Below are 19,286 nucleotides of genomic sequence, written 5' to 3' on the forward strand. Positions count from 1 at the left end.
TACTGAATACCAGTATACAGCAGGCAGGCAAGAAATCCTACCTTCATAGGAAGAGGACAGGCACCTCTGAGCATTACAGCCAAGAATGGGGGAGAGAAATCCCACTAGCCTTGGACAATATAAGAGATGGCAATAACCTGGAGGGATGACATCGCTAACATGATGTCTGTACACAAGGGATATACAGCAAACAACTGAGACCTGTTTTTTGCGAGAGTCTGTTTCACAATTTAGATAAGTAAAATAAAAAGGCAATATCACCATCTTCACAACTTTTACATGCAGGATTAAAGAAAATCTAGGGGTCACAGAGCCATCCATGCAGCTGAAACATGGCAGTGTGTATTCTGATTCAAAGAAAAATCTCCCTTTATGGAGTCATACTTCATGATTATTCTAGTTACCTGAGGAAAAAAGGCATCTGTAAATGAACAAGCATATTTAGAAGCCGCTGCTCAGTCCCCACCATGTGTAGCGGAGAGGTTAGACGCCAGAGAGACTCTGATCTCTGACGAGTCTAGTGAAAATTGGCAGCAGGCTTTAATGCCCCCACTGAGGGAAAAGCAAGAAGTCAGCTGTTATCCAGCAGCAGCTGCCTGGCCAAAAGCACACATGTACTGGCTAGCCCCTCACCCTGCATGCTGCTCTGCCCAGGCAGCAGGTCAGAGAGGGAGCCTGAGAAATGAGGGGGTGGGAGGGCGAGGAGAGCTGAGACAGGAGAATGATTGCAGGGTGCTGTGAAAAGGCATAGCAGACAGGCTTGGGAAGTGCTGGGACATTGAATAAAAATCATTAGGAAACCAGATTTTGCTGGTTTTCTTCCTTCAGAAACAATCTGCTGTTTAAGAAAGAACACTTTATACTCAACTCTGTGCTAAGATACTGTACTTAGAGAAATTAATGAGTATCAACATCCCACCTGTCCATATCAGTATATTTCATGTTTCATCTGGGTGACCACAACACCTACATGGCTATAAAGTATTCTTCTCCTCCTCTGAGGCTGCACTAGCAAGTCTGGGCAGATAATATCACACATTAAGGTATTTTCTCTTGCATTCATAGCACTGCTAGATGACAGTAATGTAATTAGCTTCCTATTGAAGGGCATCAGCTATTGTTTACCCATGGAAAAGTTCTCCTTTGCTTTTCACAAACAGTAGCAAGAGTAAAACAGGCAAAACCAACATTGGAAATACATCAGATATCATAATCATGCACTTCAAGGGAAATATAAACTGCCCTTAATTCTCCTAAAGGGCATATTGCATCGGCAAGCAACTTATGCTGAAACTGCAGAGTCAAAAATAAATGTCGGCCTTTTTAATGGCTTTGGCAGAAGAGTATAGATTGGAGTAATGTGAAAACACAATAACAAACAGCTGGATTGATGCCATCAGGTGCTGAGCACTGTGCCTTGATGTAAGAACTAATTTATCCACTTGCTTACTGTTACTCAAGTAAATGGTCTCCCTGGACTCAAACTGCAATTAAGCATGTTTCAGTGTTTAATTGGATGGGAGCAGAACGCTGGGCACTTTGTGGGACTGAGCCCACTGAGAGTACCTTGTATGTCCATCAGACACAAACAAAATTTGTAATTCACTAAGAATAAAAGGTGAAGCCTCACCTTTTCTCTCTCAAAACCTCCTGCTAAGCTAAAAACTACCTTGATTCTACTCCTAGTCCCTTCTAGTTCAAAAGTCATGCCTACATTTTTTAAAATCCTGATGGGGAAAGCAGGAAAGAATTTCACAGCAAACAGTGAGAACCTCTTAGGTCTAAGAAAGTGTGTATTTTCTGTGAACAAGACTCACTGCATCAAGATGGATGTTTTTTTTCATGTTAGCCAGAGTCTCTGCCATCATGTATCCTTAAAGGTATGTGCAAAACACTTCACAGTTTCCCAAAGGTCTTAGCTAGAGCACATCTTTGTGTCATGTTAAGGAGGCAGAGAAACTGGAGAAAGCACTGAGAAAAATTAGAAAAATTATCACAGATATGAAAGAATGGACTATGGAGAAAGACTGAAAGGTTTCCCCTAGCAACAAATGGGCTAGGAGGGGAGTAGGGTGGTAAGATGGTGTATTGGAATAGTGTTCAAATATGTACAAGTATGTTATAAAAAGAGGATACTGAGCAGTTGTTCTTCATGTCCAACAATGGTAAGACAAGTGAATCTTCTCAGTTTACACAAACCAGCTTCAGAGCAGATATTCAGCAGGATTAGCACAAGATACCTCAAGGAGGCAAAGAAATCTCCCCTACTGGTGGATGCTGATAAAAGGCTATACAAACATCAGTCAGTGACAATCTATGTATATACACCATCCTGCCTCATAACAATGAGAAGGGACTAGATCACCTACGGTCCCAATTTTCTAGAATTTTGCACATCAGCAACTTCTGACTTCTGCTTGCAAAGCCACCTAACTTTTATAGTAGGAGATATAACCAGTAATTACTGATCCAGCATTGCAGGAGGGGAAGAGCCTTTGCATTTGTGTAACACTTTGTTGCATTGCTTGGTTGATACAGAATGGTCATCTGCATTTCATTTATTGCCTGCTGTGAGTAAGAAGTCCCCATTCACTCTTCCAGGATATTTTGCTCAGACAGAGGATATTGCTGCCAAATAGCAGCAGCGGTCTTGGCTGATGAAATTCTCAGGGGAGAAACCCCTGTTTTGCATCTCTGGAGTTAAACTCACTATTATTATAGATAATACTGTGGTTATTGAATAAGGCTTCCTCACACACTGGATAGTATAAGAAAAGATTTATTTTGGTACAGGCATGCCAAGCTATTATTAAAAAAGTCCCAATGAGACATGTTTTGCCAATTAAGAAATTTAGTGTTTTAATGGCAGCCCTACATCATTTAATTCAAGTGCATCAGACAAGCCTTGATCCAAACACTACACTCTATCTAATCACAAGTCAAGCTGGAAGAAATAGTCAGGTATTCTGTTTCACAGTGTCAGAGAAAGGCCACAGTAGGATTCTTCCAACCATCTCTGAAGAGTCAGAGACTCAGCTATAGTTATTGAATGAATAAACTGCCAGAAATTAACTAAGTCATTTTTGCAGAAAGATGTCCATAATAGGACTATTAGCAAGTCTGATTGAGGGAATTCAAAGACAGATAAACGAAAGCCCCTGTTGTTAAGACATTTCCAAAATGTTTTTCCATTATGGACACAGTTGCTAAATGTTTCCAGAATTCAGTGCTCAAACTTCACAGGATACATACTCTAATGGTCCAGAATACACAAAACTGCATTGTAAAAACCAATGAGGTGATAGACTGCTACTGTTGTGTCAGAAAATCTTATTATGTGAGGATTCTGACATCCATATAAAATGAAACATAGTGTAATGGGGAATAATTGAGCTCATTCTACTTACCCACTCAGTTTCTGACTGCAAACACAGCTATTGGAATGGGAGGGTGGGGGAGAAAAGAAGAACTGGCAGTCTATTCATATGACTATTTTGTCATTCTATTTTTAAAATAGAGGCAGTTAGGAACAGAACACATTATGTGTTAGTTTTCAATGGAGTAACATATAAGAAAGCCCTTCTGGATCACCTGCAAAATTACTGCTTTGCTGTTAACAGCCTACAACAGATTGTTATTGCTAAAGGTTTTAATGAACATGTTTTGTCAGTAATAAAATTTGAAGACAGCTCTGTCAAACTCAGAAGTATAAAAATGCTCATAAGGAAAGAATAATTATCACTACTTACCGATTCCGTACTTTGTCCTGTAGTATTCTTTAGTGAATTCATCACAGTCACAGAGTATTATCTTCCTTCCCCAAACATTAATTACTGCCCCTATTTTCAGGTCACTGTCTTTGTAAAATTCCTGATGCACTGCTCCTGTCTAATAAAAGAGGGAACATTTAAACAGCAGCTCTATAAATCTCAGAACTCCACAACCTTTCTTAAAATCTAGGTCATTTATTGCATGTAATTTAAAATATAACCTTCATAGTCCATTTGCAAGTATTTTTCACCCCCATGCTAAGCTACCTCACTTTCACAAATGTGGAATTTACATACAGTAAATCTCAGTAGTTTTCATCTGGACTATTCTCCAGTGGCAACACAATTTTATAAATAACTCTCTTTGTTGTAGAGGATAACTACCAGAGAAATTACAAAAACTACTATAAAGGCATTCAACAGCTGGAAGCATTTAATAGTACCTGACCTTACGATTGTCCAGAATGTAATGGCCTCTGTTTCCTACCAACTTTCCAAACACATTGAGAACAGTCCGACTGGTGATTGTGCCTGGCTGATACAGCCCAGTGGGAGCATACTGCAAGAAAAGAGACCAGCTCTTAAGAAATACAGTTAATAGTGAAGAAAGAGAACTCGGTTACCTTGGAACTAGCAGGTTTTTTTACAGACTGACTGTTATTGTAGTATTTTCTTGGGAGAATTTTTAGTAAATTCTAAGGTAAGATTACACCACCAAACCAAAAAGCCAGTGTATATGTCAAAAGCCAGTACATATGCCAGAAGAAGCATTCAGAATCTTACTGAGTATCCAAGAGTAAAGTCTCTTTTTTCTTGGAAACAAATGAAAAGCAAAGGTTAGCACACCCGAAGCAGCACATCATTGTCAGCATCTGCTCTAAAGGCTATTATTTTGATTGGTAATAATTATAAAAACATGCAAAAGAACCACTCAGGGTTCATCCTACTGTGCTAACCACTGCACAAATAAATACAGGGGATTCAAGTCAGCATGATTCTACTGGCAAAAATTTTAGTATTTTTCTTACATTTGTGAGTTTCAAAATTACAATAGTAATTTATCCCAGTGACCTCAAACTTAACACACAAACATTACATTTTTAAAAAATTACAAACAAACTGCTGATGCAGGATAACCAAACTTCGTTATTTTGTCTTACTACCTTCCCTGACACCCCAACTTTTGACTGATCTCCTCTGCTGTCCTCCTCAAAATTTCCCCTGAATTCAGAGGAAGAAGCCAGACCTTAAAATTGCAATACGCGCTTCAATAGTAGAAGGGATCTGTTAACACAGAGCCACTGCTAAATCAGCATCTCAGAACATAGGATAGACAAGGTGAGAAAAGTATTTCCTGTTCATTTTTTAGTATAAAATCTCATGTACATCTATGGCATCACAAACAGATTACCAGTCTTAGAAGGAGGAAAAAGTTTCCCTAGTACTTTACTCCATCTCTGGGTTGATGTTATTCTATCATCAGGATCCATCTGGAGCGATACAGAAGTGTATCCAGCTCGTTAATTTTATAATCATAAAAGGTTACAGAGAACTCAAACCCCTTGAAGATTTCTCTGAGAGAAGCCTTCTCAAATAAGCACCCAATTAATGCCCAACAAAGCTTATTTATGGATTCCTATTGATTTCAACTAGCTTTGTATAAGGTCTCAAATCTAGGAACTTAATTTTAAGAAATCACTCTAGATTTACTACAAAGAAGTAATGTTAAGGAACACTAAAACTGGACTTTTCAAAAGGTTACAAATATAAGTTATATGGATCAGATGTGAATTCACTTCAGTTTACCAATGTTAATTAATTTTCTGGACTTCCATTACTGTAGAGCTTTATTAATACATTTACCTTAATACACTAATATGGGAGGAAAAAAATCACAGGGTATCTTTCTCCCTAAATTCTCTCTCCTTTTAATTTAAGCATGACAAGCCTAAACTTATTTTATTCCATCATTTATTAAGTTATTATATGAATATGTGTGCAAAACCTAAGTCATGCAATTATGATTAAAACTCTGATAACACTTTCTAAATATCATTACAAGCCTAATATAGGATTTTCAAATCAAGGCATTTAATATTTCTTCATTAGCGGAAGAATTTGAAATAAGCAGAAATTTTCATTCCTCACCTTTGGAAGCTTATCTCTTCTGAGGAAAAGTGGAACTGCATCCCGGCCTGAGTTTACCGGTATAATTTCTTTTATATCAATAGTATCATCAGACAAATAATAGTGCAGAACAAGTTCCCGTGGGTCATGAAACATGGATTCTGGGTCATCCCACACACAGAAAAAACGTAAAACATGTCCATCATGCTCCAGAAATTGTTTCAAAGTATCAATGCGCTCATAAGGGCGCAATGGCTTCATACTATCCAGAATCTGCAGATAAAGGAGAAAATAAGATAAACACCTTTTTAATTACTTGGTGTTAAAAGCAGGATACCAAACTGCAGGGTAACATCTAATCTTAGAACATGCTTTTAGGATTTTCAAATAACACCACACAATTACAAGACATGAAACACTATTTATGCCGTTACCAAAGAACTATTTACAGGGCTGCTCTGCCCTCGGAAAAAATATATGAAAACAATTTTAGATGGGTTTTGATCCTTGTTTTTCTTGAAATAAGGTCCTTCAGATCAGAGAATTGTTAAATTATTCATAGTACAGCTCACATTTTCAACAAATTGCCCATGGTAATCAGATGACTACAGCTCCAAATAGCATCACCCTTCCTGATTTATTTCCTTAAAAATTATTTTTTTATAGATGATATGGTATAGAGAATTAATTCTTTCTTTTCCCTTTGGTATTTTCTTTTAGCTTTAAACCATAGTTCATTAACTTTTGATTCATGTCATACAGTTGGCAGGCACTGGGTAGGTATTTTCTCCTCTCGATATACACTCATGGGTCTGAAAAGGAATAGCAAATCTCCAACTAAAGATATATTTCAGCTGATGTGCTCTATAACAAGATGCTATCTACAGTCACAGTTGCTCCAAAAGCAGTTGCACTGCATTAAATCGGATCCCAGGATGACGATCCAATCCAAGGACTGCATTTACATACTGCTAGTTCCAGTCACATATATAAATGGTGACCTGAACAGGGTGTTTTTCCTAAGTCAAAATCCATCATGTATAAAGTGGGTGAAAGGGACAAGACAGTCGTCCTAATCTACAAAATTCCACAAAATTGCTTCCAAAGAAGAATGGTGACAGACAACATAAGCTGAACTGTCTGAACAGAAAGAACTGTTGACTATGGGCAGTTTATATAACTCTCTACATTTCTATTTATCCACTGATGCATCTTCTGGCCTTAAAAATCTGAGAGAGAAAAGGCCCATTCTTTCAGACCATCAAATCTTAAAATAAGGAGAGAAGAAACAAGTTTTGCCTGCCAATGTCCTTACTGATCTGCAGCACTTTCCATTTCAGGCATCATCACACTCATATGCTACAACTCAGGTATTTACCATCCCAGTACCATCTTTCTTCCTTCCTGCCCCTTGAAGATGCAACAAGCAACCAAATACAGCCACAGAGCCAGGTAACATCACCATCCATGGAATACCATCTCCAACAATACAGAAATACGAATCTAAGGGGGTTGCTACATTTTTCATTGGTCTCATTTTCTATCTCATCATATTCCTTACTTTCATTCATACCTTCATTTTCTGGCCTTCTATTAGGACTCTGGTGCAATTTGAGAGTCTGATTTAATTTTGCTCAAAGCAGCCCAGAGCAATCCACCCTTAATAAATAAAAAAATTACCTTCCACAAATTAGTCACAGGGAAGTGAAAGCATAAAGCAGCCAGAATTTGCTAGGTAACTTTTCTGTAATTTCTTAACAACTGAGAATATTAAGACATAGATTTCAGTTACTTCTGGTCTCCTGATGTTCTTATTTCTCAAATCTTTTTCCCCTTTCCATTCTCTTTAGGCACACATATGTGCAACACATTAATGTTTTGCTTGTTGTTTTTACAAAAAAAAAATAAAAATCTAAGCAGGTTATGCAATACCTTACATAACGCTGACACAATCTGACAGCATCAAGACGACTCCGTGTGTGTTAACACACACCTGTTACCTACAAGGCCAGAGTAAGGGAAAAGCAACCCATGGCCAGCCTGAGTGCCCACTGCGCAGAACCAGGAGACATTACAAATGTTTCTTTTCAATGGGGGACTGCAAAAAGCTTGAAAGCATGAATGAAGTGAAACCAACATGTTGGCCTGAGAGTGCCTCAGATATATGCAAATTGTCCTGCACATCTCAGTCATAATTACCTTCCATTTTTGCTGCTGAGAGCTGCAGCAGTTTTCTCAATAGGAGGATTAAGTTGAATGCAGAGACACATGGAGTATTTGTTGCTTTCAGAGTACTAGACTGGATCTATCACAGCAGGCTGCATATTGTGGGCCAATAGTCCTCACACAGTCAGGTCGAGAGAAAAATACAGTGCCATCTGCACTCGTATTAATCAAGGAAAACAGAACTGAAAGAAATTGTCATTATTCCCTACAGAAAACATCACTCCCACTACTATTCCCAGAGAAAAGAACCCAAATTCCTACAGAGAGGAATCCACATAGCATCTAGGAGCTGTGTGAGATTTTAGGAGGAGGTGTGTATGTGTTCCCATATACTCATAAAAGAGGGAGCTGCATTCAGAAACCTCAGAAGTCTTAAAACTGCAGAGTGCGGGGTTCTGTGTGGCAGAAGAATTTGCTTTACACATGCAAAGAGCTGTTAATAACATGTGGGGTAGTGATGAAAGATGACATGAATAGACCAAGTGAGTCTGCAGGAAGCTATGGATGTGCTTGAACCACAATGCCAATTAGATCTTCCTCTAAACACTTTAAAGTGTTTATTATCATTAAATTAGCTGAAGCAAAATCCTAAGTAGAACATGTAATAGGCCTATTTTTTTTCTTTTCAGTTTAATACTGAAAGGTTTATTTTATTTTTATCAATTAATTTTGTTCTGTTCCAAAATGTGTGTGGACACATCAGGAGAAAATCAGTTATATTTGGGACTTCACTATGTTAGTACAATGAGTCATGTAATAGAACTTTAAAAAGCAAGTTTCCTCTAGGGATTTATTATGTTGAAATAGCTACTTTCTATTTGCTATTAAAGAAATTTTTTATATAATGCATATTGCTAATAGCAATGGCACTTCTGTTAAAATCAAGTTTTCTCTATTACTGCCTCATCTGACCTTTTGCCGCTCTTTGGTGTACGGGTCATCTGGACGACCTGTGGGAGGATTTAATCTAACTCCCATCTTCCTCAGGAAATTTTTTGTAAACTGGTCACAATCTATAATCTTATATTTTCGGGCATAAAGGATTACTTCTATGTTGATATTGAAGTGATGTATAGTATAGAACTGATCTTCCTGAGGAGGTGGAAGTGGAATCCGATGCCGTCGAACAATAGTTCCTGTAGAATAAATAGAACAAATTCAGAGAGTAAATCTCCTTTGCTCTGAGAATCACTTCACAGACTTGCTAATTTTCTGTGCTGATATGACTAACACAGATGAAGCCATATGGGACAAAATTAACCTTCATTCAGCAAAAGAACTATTAAGTAAGAGGATCCTTTTTATTAACAACAATACTTTACGCTGATTGTGTTCTGGAACTGAAGTTAATACAGAAAATTACCACCTTCTGGAGCAAACAGGAAACCACTGGAATAAATTCCCATTTGCTGATGCAAATGTAACATGTTAGTATTTTTTCAAAATATTTCTTCTCATTATAAAAAGAAATGTCTTTTTCACTTTTTTTGACAAGCAACAGCAGACTCCAGTACTCATTAATATAATTAATTTTTCTTAAAAAAAAAAACAAAAAACAAAAAACAAAACCAAACACAAAAAGTTGTGCAAAAAAACATGTGGTAAGGGTGTATGGGAGGGACAGGATCTGTCAGTATGGTCTGCAGGGTGAGAAGAGGCATATGTAACTGAGGTTAGATAAAAAAACTGCCCTACCAAGGAAAAAAGTGTGACCTATCAAGTCCGGAGGCAGACTCTCCTTAAGGAGCCTCTTTACGGAGGCAGATGCAGAGCTTCCCTAAGGAGCACACTGAAAGTAAAGACAACAGGGATGAGTGGGGCTGATTGCTGGGCTGAAGTAAAGAATCCATCCCAAAAATAGAGAGCCAGGAATTCATAAGCAGTAGTCTAACAGGAACATTATCCAAGAGAAAAAGGGGCGGGGGGTGAGGGGAGAGAGGAAAAGAAAAAAGAGAAATATTTGAATTTTGTCAAAGTAAGAAGTAAGTACACACATTTTTTTTATTGATAATCTTTACATTAAAGGACTGTTATTCTGAAAGCATTGTGTTTGTTTTCATTTACCACATTAAAAGAGAAGGAATCTGCTATTGGTCTACCAGCTGAAAACTCACAAATACATTGATGAATTGGGTAATGCTTCAAAAGTACTCACTGATGATAATTAAGAGACTGGAGAATCTCTCATATAAGGAAAGGTTGAGAGAGATGGGTCTGTTCAGCCTGGAACACAGATGGCTTGGGGCAAAAACTTATCAATATTTATAAATACCTGACAGGTGAGAATGGATAAGATGAAGCAAGTCTCTTCTCAGTGGTACCCACTGACAGGACATGAGGCAATAGGCACAAATTAAAAGATACAAAATTCCATCTGAACACAAGAAAACACTTTTTTAATGAGGGTGATCAAACACTGGAACAGGCTGTCCAAAAAGGCTGTGAAGTCTCCGTTCTTGAACATACTTAAAACCCAGCTGGATGTGGCCCTGGGCACTTGGGTCTAGCTCATCCTGCTTAGAGAAGGGGGTTGGACCAGAAAATCTTAAGATAACCCTTCTAACCTGAATGATTTTGTGATACTACAAGTATTTTAGAAACAATTTATAAGCTCAGTAGATTAAGCAAATATGTAACACACACATTAAAGAGAGGTATGGTATGCAGCTGCGTGTATGACAAGCTATGATTTATTCTGAGTGAGGTTAGGGTTCACAGAGAACGGCAGCTTGGCATAGCTGGAACTAAACTCTTTTTTTCAACATTATGAGAGAACAAAAAGGACATCAGTGAAAGTTTTGCCACGTCATTACCTCAATGCAGTTATGTGAAAATACCCTGCAGAGAGTAAAAAGATGGTCCAGTCTTCAACCTCAGGCTCTTTGCTGTGCTTACCAACCCAGACACCTCTGTAGCACCAGCTTTATAATGCAGGTACCCACTGACTAAGACCAGACAGGAACCACAAACCCAAACTGTTATAGTAATTTCTTGACACTATAGGTTCCCAACAACTTTAGAATTACAGTGATTACAAAAGGTGCAGCTTTAAGACAACTGCAGTAAATGCACAAAAATTCCAAAAATTCCCAAACTAAAAATAGTTCCAGTACTAACCTGCTACTACAATAATAGCTTATTAGACACAATTATCTAAAAGGTCTACCTCATTATCTCTCACTACAGAACTGGATCTCTTTCCAGTGCCCTTCAGCTGTGCATCTGGTCGCGTTTCCCACTGAGTCCCGTTTGATGATTTTCCAGCACTGCTATTTTGTTTTGGAGGTGGGTGGGGGTAGAGGGTGTCCTGGGGAGAGAGGGGATAAAGAGAGGCAGAGGAGGAGGGAGAAATATATTGCTGTGTGGGTTTTTTTGGTGTTTGAAGGGTCTTATTCCTAAGTCAGTCCATGGAAGTTCTTTATTGTTCACTTTATTTCCCTAAGGACTAATCTGCATGAAATACCTTCCACTACTACATTATCAGAGTTGTTTGTGAAAGTCTAACTCCTACAATGAAAATATACCCTTAATTTTTCAGGGGGATAAAGCAACAAAGCAGATTTGGTTTATGTTCTCATTAAAATAACTATTGAAGACCTGTTCAGCATCCTGATGTTTCACATGTACCAAATCTGACATTCTGGTTACTGACGTTTCTAAAATAAATTTGAACCTCTATCTGCTTAAACATACTTATACATGTATTAAAGATTCATCCTCACAGAAATATTAGATAGAAAACATGGTAATTACCACATTTTAACATGATGCAAAACTGCATCTCATTGCCATTAACAAAACCACACACTTTAATATGTTACCTCGTTTTGGCTAATCCTTAGGTCGCTCCTACAAAATCAACAGATGATGTGCTAAGTCAGAACAGTCCTCCGCATAAATGCAAATCCAGCTGAATCACCATTTTAGTGAAAATATAATGGCCAACAATTTTCTAATGTGAGGTATTTTCTGAGGGTATATGCACCTCAGAAATGGTAAATAAGCCTTCAGCTAGTTTTTCCTATCACTTTTCAAACTATAATACACAGAGGGATATGAATTTCTTTCCTAATGGAAAATGTCTTGTAAAGATAATATCTGCAGCAATCCTTTGCTTTTATTAGGTACCACTGTGCCCGATCTACACATGTAGAGGATACATTTTATACTGTTGAATTTGAAATTTAATAAAACCTGATCAGATGAGGTCAGGTCTCAGCATTTTTAAAATTGTCCTTCCTTCTGGAAAATGATTACATTTCTACTTCTAGAAATATGCTACAAGTTGTTAAAGGAGGATCTGGTCATGTACAACACTCAAGTTGCTCAGGATGGGTGGCTATTCTTGATGTTTCTTTTGTCTTTTGTCAGTTTATTGAGCAGGCTGTCCTGATGCACCACCAAGCATTATTTTAAATATTTGCATCTGGACAGGCTAAAGCTCTCCACTGTGCTCTTGTAAAGAGAGTTGGAGTACTGCTTTTCTCTGACAGTGGTGGTGGCATTGAGTTCCCACACCATAATTTGTAGTGTATCTTCTTTTCTCTCAGTGCTCCTGATTATTTGGCAGCTACAGCGGCAGTTAAGGAGATCTTAATAATAGTGAAGGCCTTTTGACTATGAGGCAGCTCATGAAGCCGAGCAGCAAATTATTTGGTCTCTGATGCTACACTGCTCTGCAGAAGAAATAAAGTAGTATCGATGATTTCCCCAGCACAGCTTTCTGACTCCCTCCGCACTACTCAAGAGTGCATTAGAGAGAGGAGAGGAATGGGTAACACCTGGAGTTTGTACACTCTTTGACTGCTTGCACAGAAAGGAGGAGAAGCAACCACTACTATTCCTGCAACACAAAGAATTCACCCCAATAAATGAGGGGGCTTCCTACATTCATTTATTCACCTCTGTCAGAACATAGCAAGGTCATGATTTGGCCACCATCAAGTACGGCAAAACCACAATTATTTCCAGGCCTCAGGGGAGGTCTTAAACATTTAGATAATCGGTCATATTGGAGCAGCTGGCCGCAACTTCACTTTCCCGCTTGTACTTTCCTCTTCAGCCAGCCGGCCTTGGGAGCCCAGCCAGCAGGCAGCTCTGTGCTCTTTTTCAGCTGGCTGACCTTGGGGAGACCAGCCAGCTGCTCCACTCTGTGCCGGCTTGCAGGGCCTGGATCGCACTGGAAGCTGCAGTCAGCCCCATGGGACAGAGACGACCTTCTGATAAGACAGTATCAGCCAGCCACAGTCCTGTTAACTGGGAATTAGATCTACGAAACACTTGCACCGCCATATCTAGCCTGGCTCTCTATGGGAAAATTTCTTTTTATATGGGAAGACTAATTAGCATTCTGGCTCTGGAAAAACATAGTAGAGCTTGGTGCGTGGCTGAGTTTACTGTCCTTCTCTGCACTCTGTACTCCCTTATCTTTAGTCAGCTCTTGTGCACTGTGATTATCCTGGTATTTTTTGCTTTGATTCTGGTTTCTCAAGTTCAGGTCATCCTCTGCATTCCTTTGTGTTTTGCACAGAATTTCTCTGTTTGTGTAGATTTCTTCCAATATTTTACAAAGTTCAAACTATAGCAAGGCAGTTTCCAAAATTAAATTAAGTTTAAATTTCAGTTACTTAGTAGCAACCTTATCTGTCCAAATTCATGTCCAAGTACAGCAGCCAATTCCATAAAGCAGTTTTTAAAGTCAGTGAAATAATTTCCCACAGATCATTTACTTTGTCACTCTGAGATTTTGATCAGTGGTAAAAGCACATATTCTGGCTTTTTTTTTTTTTTTCTCTGAAGCCAGTTTGGTTTAGTTTTGTGAAATCATAATCAAAGTTAGAAATTCTTCTAACATCTTTGACAGCTGTTCCTTCACCAAATCATCCTGCAGTCTGTAAGCCTCTCCAAGTCTTTTCTGCAAAGCCACGAGTACTGCCCACAGTGGAGAGTACAGTGGGAAACTACCACACTTTTCTAATCCCACCATGCCCAGGGACACCCATTCAGACCATCAAAATCTCATTTGTGGGTTATGGCACAAGCACGGGTAATCCCATGGCCTCAGGGCATTAACCTGCTAAAATAAGATGATCTACCTTTGATCTACCCCACCACTGCTATACCTACTCTTCAAGAAGACTCCTGAGAACAGCCATTTCAGCTGTCTCTTTTACATCTTTTCCACCAGTGTAAACATCCAAGTTTAGGTCACCACCACCTTCTGCCTTCAACAGTTCAACTCCACTTCTTTCATCACTGTTTTTTGCTGTTCCTCCTTTACACAACCCCTTCCCTGCCACTGCAACTCCCCAACTGTTCACACAGACTGAGCCTATCCTGCTCCTGATGTTCCCACACTTCTTTCTTCACCCGCATACCCATGCCTGTGCTTCCTTGTGCAGTGCAGTTTGCCTTTCAACCCAAGCTCTCCTATGGTTAAACCCTCCTCTACAAAACCCTGGCATTTTAATTAAATAAAATGTTGTATTTCAGCAGACGTGCAGAGGACAGCATTATGGTTAAGACCCTGAACTTCAGTTCAGCTCAGTTCTTCATCCTGTTACAGCCTTTCCTGCATGATCATGGGAAAGATTTTCATTCCTTTGTGCTTCAGTTTACCAGCTTCACAATGCAGACAGTTACACTTCTGTTGTTATCAGGCTTAAAAATTCCCAGTTAGGACAGGGAGTTTGAGTAATATAAGAGATATATAGAATTATAATAAAATAGGGAACAGGCCAATTTTTTGATTGTAAACAGAATAAGACTAGCAGTTAATGGTTTGGGATTTCTTTTTAAGAAACACTGCTTTTGCATATATTCAACAACAAATATTTAGTGCCTTTAACATAACAACTATGTGGTTTTCTTCAGTTATTGGAGCATGAAGTCAATGCCCAGGTGCATGTGAGTAAAGAAATATCTGATAGGCATCTCCACCACCTTTTTCCCTCTACAGCATATTAATCTCTAGGATAATAAGAATATGTATGTGGATGTTTATAATAAAGTACAGGCTCCAGGTCATCTCATCAACTGTGAAGTCTAAACACACCCCAAATAGTCCTTGGGCCTTGAAACCTACAGTATCTCTTCCTTCCTAAACACAATCAATATAGAGAGCTTCCTTACCAGCCCAGGTATGAGCAACAAATAAATTAAGTGCACTTTTGAGATCCTAGAACATTTCTTTTTAATCCATCAGTTTAATTTGTCGTGTATACACATTTATCCCAAATAAAGTACTCATACAAAGTCATAGAGGCCTTCAAAATATCCTTGTGCAGAAGACTGAGAGAATTCTTGTTTCCCTCTAATACTATTAAGTTAATTTTAGATCCAGTACAGAAGGTAACTCCAACAAACATTAATGCAAGATACAACCAAAGAAATAGGGGGAAATTGTAGCCTTCCTGTCACCACAGGAACATGACTAGACTGCCAGGAACATCAGGCCTGAAGGGACAGCCTGCACAACCCATACTACAAAGACAATGAAGATGACTCATTCCTATATCTAGATTCAACGGAATCAGCTTTGAATTTGCTTTGTCCTGCTCTGATTAACCTGGCTTCCACCTTCCCTCTCAAAGACATCGCCTTTGCCTCTTGGGTTAACTGTACTTGCTTTGTCGATGGTCATTTGTCCTAAACCACAAAATCCAGAAACAGCCACTCCCACTCCTGTGACACACAAGTCAAGGAAAACCTAAACCCCATGATGGCTCCTGCCCCATGCACATGAGTTCAGGGTGAGGGTAAGTAACTTGCAAGTTCACAGAAGAGATCCAGTATGCTTTTCTTCAGATCTTCAAAAAGCACTTGCCCAGGTAGGAGTAGGAGGAGGTTTCTCTGAATTCAAAATCAGTTCCTGCTAAAGAGCCAGTAAGATTTCTGGCAAGAAGAACTACTCACACAGGGAGACCAGGTCCTGAAGTACTGGATTCACAGGTAATTTTATCCCAGGTCTAACCGTAATGATGTAAGTAACACCTTTAAATATTATCCTATCTGTAGACAGAAATTGATAGCATCTGTTCATCTTGGAAAGGAATGCAGTAGTTAAATGGTTAACTTATTTTCAAAAATTGCTGTGCTAAGATGCACCAGAATGTACAAAATATCTTTGGGGATGGGAGGCGCAGTCATCCCAAGATATTCATCCCAAGACATCCTGCTTGTCTGGACTATATCCCTTGAAAACTTTTTTAATTCTGGCAGTGACCCACAAACACCAAGAAGCAGCAGCTGTGTTCCTCTTCTGCAACAGGATGTTGACCACTAGGTCACATTTTCTTAATGTAAACCAAGTCCATTAATACTCCAGTAAATCATCTCAGTAAACCCTCCTCCAAAAGTCCTCAGGCTGGCCCAAGTGCAGTGATGTGACAACTGAGGCAAGGCAGCTTCTTAACTTAGAGGCCTCAAGGAAAAATGACTGTGCCAAGGGCACTTTAATCATAAAAGAGCCAACAGCCAGAGGCACAAAAGGCGCTCTCCTTCAATAACAGCAGAGATACTGCAGCAGCTAATGAACAATTACAGAGCTGCCGCTAGAGAATTTACTGTCAGTGCCAAGATGAGAGGAGCCAAGCTCAGGAATGGAGATCTAGAACACAAACTGCTTTTGCAGAAGTGACACAACACTGACAAAAGACCTACTATCATATGATTTCAAACAACTATAATAGAGAAAAAATTGTATGTTTGAGCATGGGAGGGGATTCTGCCTTACAAAACCTTTACCTTCATAAACTAAGACAAGAAAAAAGTTCACATTATGATCCATAACAAGAAAAGGCAATTATAGCTGTTCACTTACATCCTATTTTAACTATAAGAAGTCACAGTACGTATCCTTTGGAATGGACTAAGACTGTACTGAAGAAAGATATAAAGGGCAAAAAAAGAGTGCTATTAAAAATAGATACCTTGAGTTATGCCGCTATTTTTCACTTGGGGTTCAATCACTTGAATTGTATCATCTTCAAGGTAGAAGTATATTTTACAGTGTCTGATTCTATATAGCTCTTGATTTTTGTCAGGCACTTCTTCCTCAAAATAGGCATCAAAAGACAATATCTATTAAAAACAATAAATAATTATAAAGCAAGAAAATCTCCAATGCTTTTGCAAAATATGTCAATAAAATAAAGTTGTATAGATTATAAGTAACTAAATGTATGGATTTCAGGAGGTAGATTTATTTTTCAGAAATGTAAGAACAGAAATGCACATTAAATCACATAAATTTAAAATTCTTTGCTTGGCATTTTTATTATCACAACATCTAAGCAGAGATGGAACTCTAAAGTAAAGAAATAAATCAAATATAAAACTATCATCAGGCTGCTTGGAAAATCTTCTGAACAAAGCACTTCTGATAACACAATGAGCTACCTAGGTCCTGAAGCAAATTTTAGAATGCTATTCAATGAATTGCTGGAAAATAAAGTGCATTATGACAGTAATAGCTTTACCATTGAGGCAAGTGGAAAGGGGAGTTCTTTTTAAGCAGATCCTGCAAGCTGTCTGATGAATGGTACTGAAGACTACCAGAGAGAAATTACACTTTCAGGAGTCATTTAGAGCTGTGCAATATTGGCATTTCAAAACTTACCTGGTTCTTCAATTCAGCAAGTGGGGAAATCTCAAAAAGTATACCAACTGGTCTTCATGGTCTCTTGCAATAGCAATAACACAAGAAAAAAAAACCTTCATAGGTGTGGTGCTCAGTGCTTTACTACAGTGGCCTTCATGTCTGGAGATCTCAGCTCAAACTCAGCAAACAGTTACACAAGTTTTGTACTTGGTATCATTTATGGTCTTTAATCACCAAGACCAATTTAAGGGAATGTGAAAGAAGTATCCACTTAGTAGTGCATTATCTACCAGGATGCTTGCTGTGGTAAATAGGTGCGGGAAGGCATTAATTAAAACAGGTTTCCATCCTGCCCCTCCAACACATTTGGGTCAAATCAGTGCCAATTCATACACCATTTTTCAGAATGGTTCTATTTAATAAATTCAGTTACCTTTATTCTCGATTCATTAGACAAACTGAAGCATTATAAAAAAAAAGACAACTTAGCTGTTCCCTATGTTTCAGTGAGCACCTGGCAGACCATGGTTTGAAAATGTTTGAAATCTAGTAAACTGGACGAGATCCCTATATGACAAAACAATCGGGTTAATAGTCTGTATTCCTTTAGCACCTGCCTTTGAGAACCTCAAAGTACTTTCATGAATACTAATGACACGAGATTTTAAAACACCCTAACAGACAAACACAACTTCTTTTTCCCATCTGGGGAGAAAGCGCTAGCGGCTTTCCCAGGAGCACACTAGAACAGCCGCCCCATGTCCTAGTCAGACTTCTCAATAGGCCACTCTCCCTTCTCTCAGGCAGGTTAAGTGCAAGATGAGGAAAACTGTTTCCACAAGCTATCTCAAAGGCTAAGGTCCCACTGATCTTCAGTATGCGCCAAACAGTATGATAGACACATTTCTGGCATCAACTCTCCTGAACTGTGACCCACCACCATTAGAGAAAGAAAATTTAAATTATAATCAAATGACATAACAGTTACTTGTTAAACCTGATGGCATTAAATCTTCACACAAAAGAATCTAGACACTATCACTTATGGTTTGTTTACATAGGACGACATGCAAGTTTCTGAACAACCTACAGGTGAAATAGTTTAATATAAATAAAAACTCATTCTGGCCACATGCAATTTTTAACCGTGGAATTCACTGTTTCATGTATCAAACACAAAAACACTGGATAAAACTTCTCATACAACAGAGCCAACACAAACTCTATCATCCTTTAACATCTCTTCTTCCTTCCATTTGCCTAAACACTGGTGTATAGTGCTATTTTTGGTGACCAAGGTATCCTTTCTCCAGCTACTATTCTGGAATGACCAGGAGCCCTGTGTAAATCTCTTGAATACTTCAGGGGACTTCAAAGGTACTATGCTGGAACCACTAAATCCCGATCCGAACACCCTGGGGTTCAGCTGACAAGGAGCTGAATTTCATTCCATGCCCAGCTGCCAATAAGCCATGCAACCACTAGAAACTTCCTTAGGTGCTGTACCCTCTTTGCCCTCTTCTTCTAGTGCTCCTACAGTTGATTGATGAACTTATTGTTCA

The 19,286-nt window shown here is 38.7% G+C and overlaps 1 protein-coding gene across 6 annotated transcripts in view; it reads right to left on the reverse strand.

The window, feature by feature from the left end:
- The window catches only part of EFHC2 (EF-hand domain containing 2), a 70,347-nt gene that overhangs the window by 38,370 nt on the left and 12,691 nt on the right, over window positions 1-19,286 (reverse strand). For all 6 annotated transcript variants that reach the window (XM_042788812.1, XM_042788811.1, XM_032994480.2 and 3 more), the window contains 5 exons: window positions 17,054-17,204; window positions 9,036-9,259; window positions 5,919-6,170; window positions 4,219-4,329; window positions 3,750-3,888 (listed from right to left, as the gene is read on the reverse strand). In XM_042788812.1, the coding sequence (XP_042644746.1) occupies window positions 3,750-3,888; window positions 4,219-4,329; window positions 5,919-6,170; window positions 9,036-9,259; window positions 17,054-17,204 (877 nt within the window). The remainder of the gene's footprint in view (window positions 1-3,749; window positions 3,889-4,218; window positions 4,330-5,918; window positions 6,171-9,035; window positions 9,260-17,053; window positions 17,205-19,286) is intronic.

This window comes from Tyto alba, unplaced genomic scaffold, assembly GCF_018691265.1.
Source record: "Tyto alba isolate M040663 unplaced genomic scaffold, T.alba_DEE_v4.0 Super-Scaffold_14, whole genome shotgun sequence".
In the NCBI taxonomy this organism is placed as follows: domain Eukaryota; kingdom Metazoa; phylum Chordata; class Aves; order Strigiformes; family Tytonidae; genus Tyto; species Tyto alba.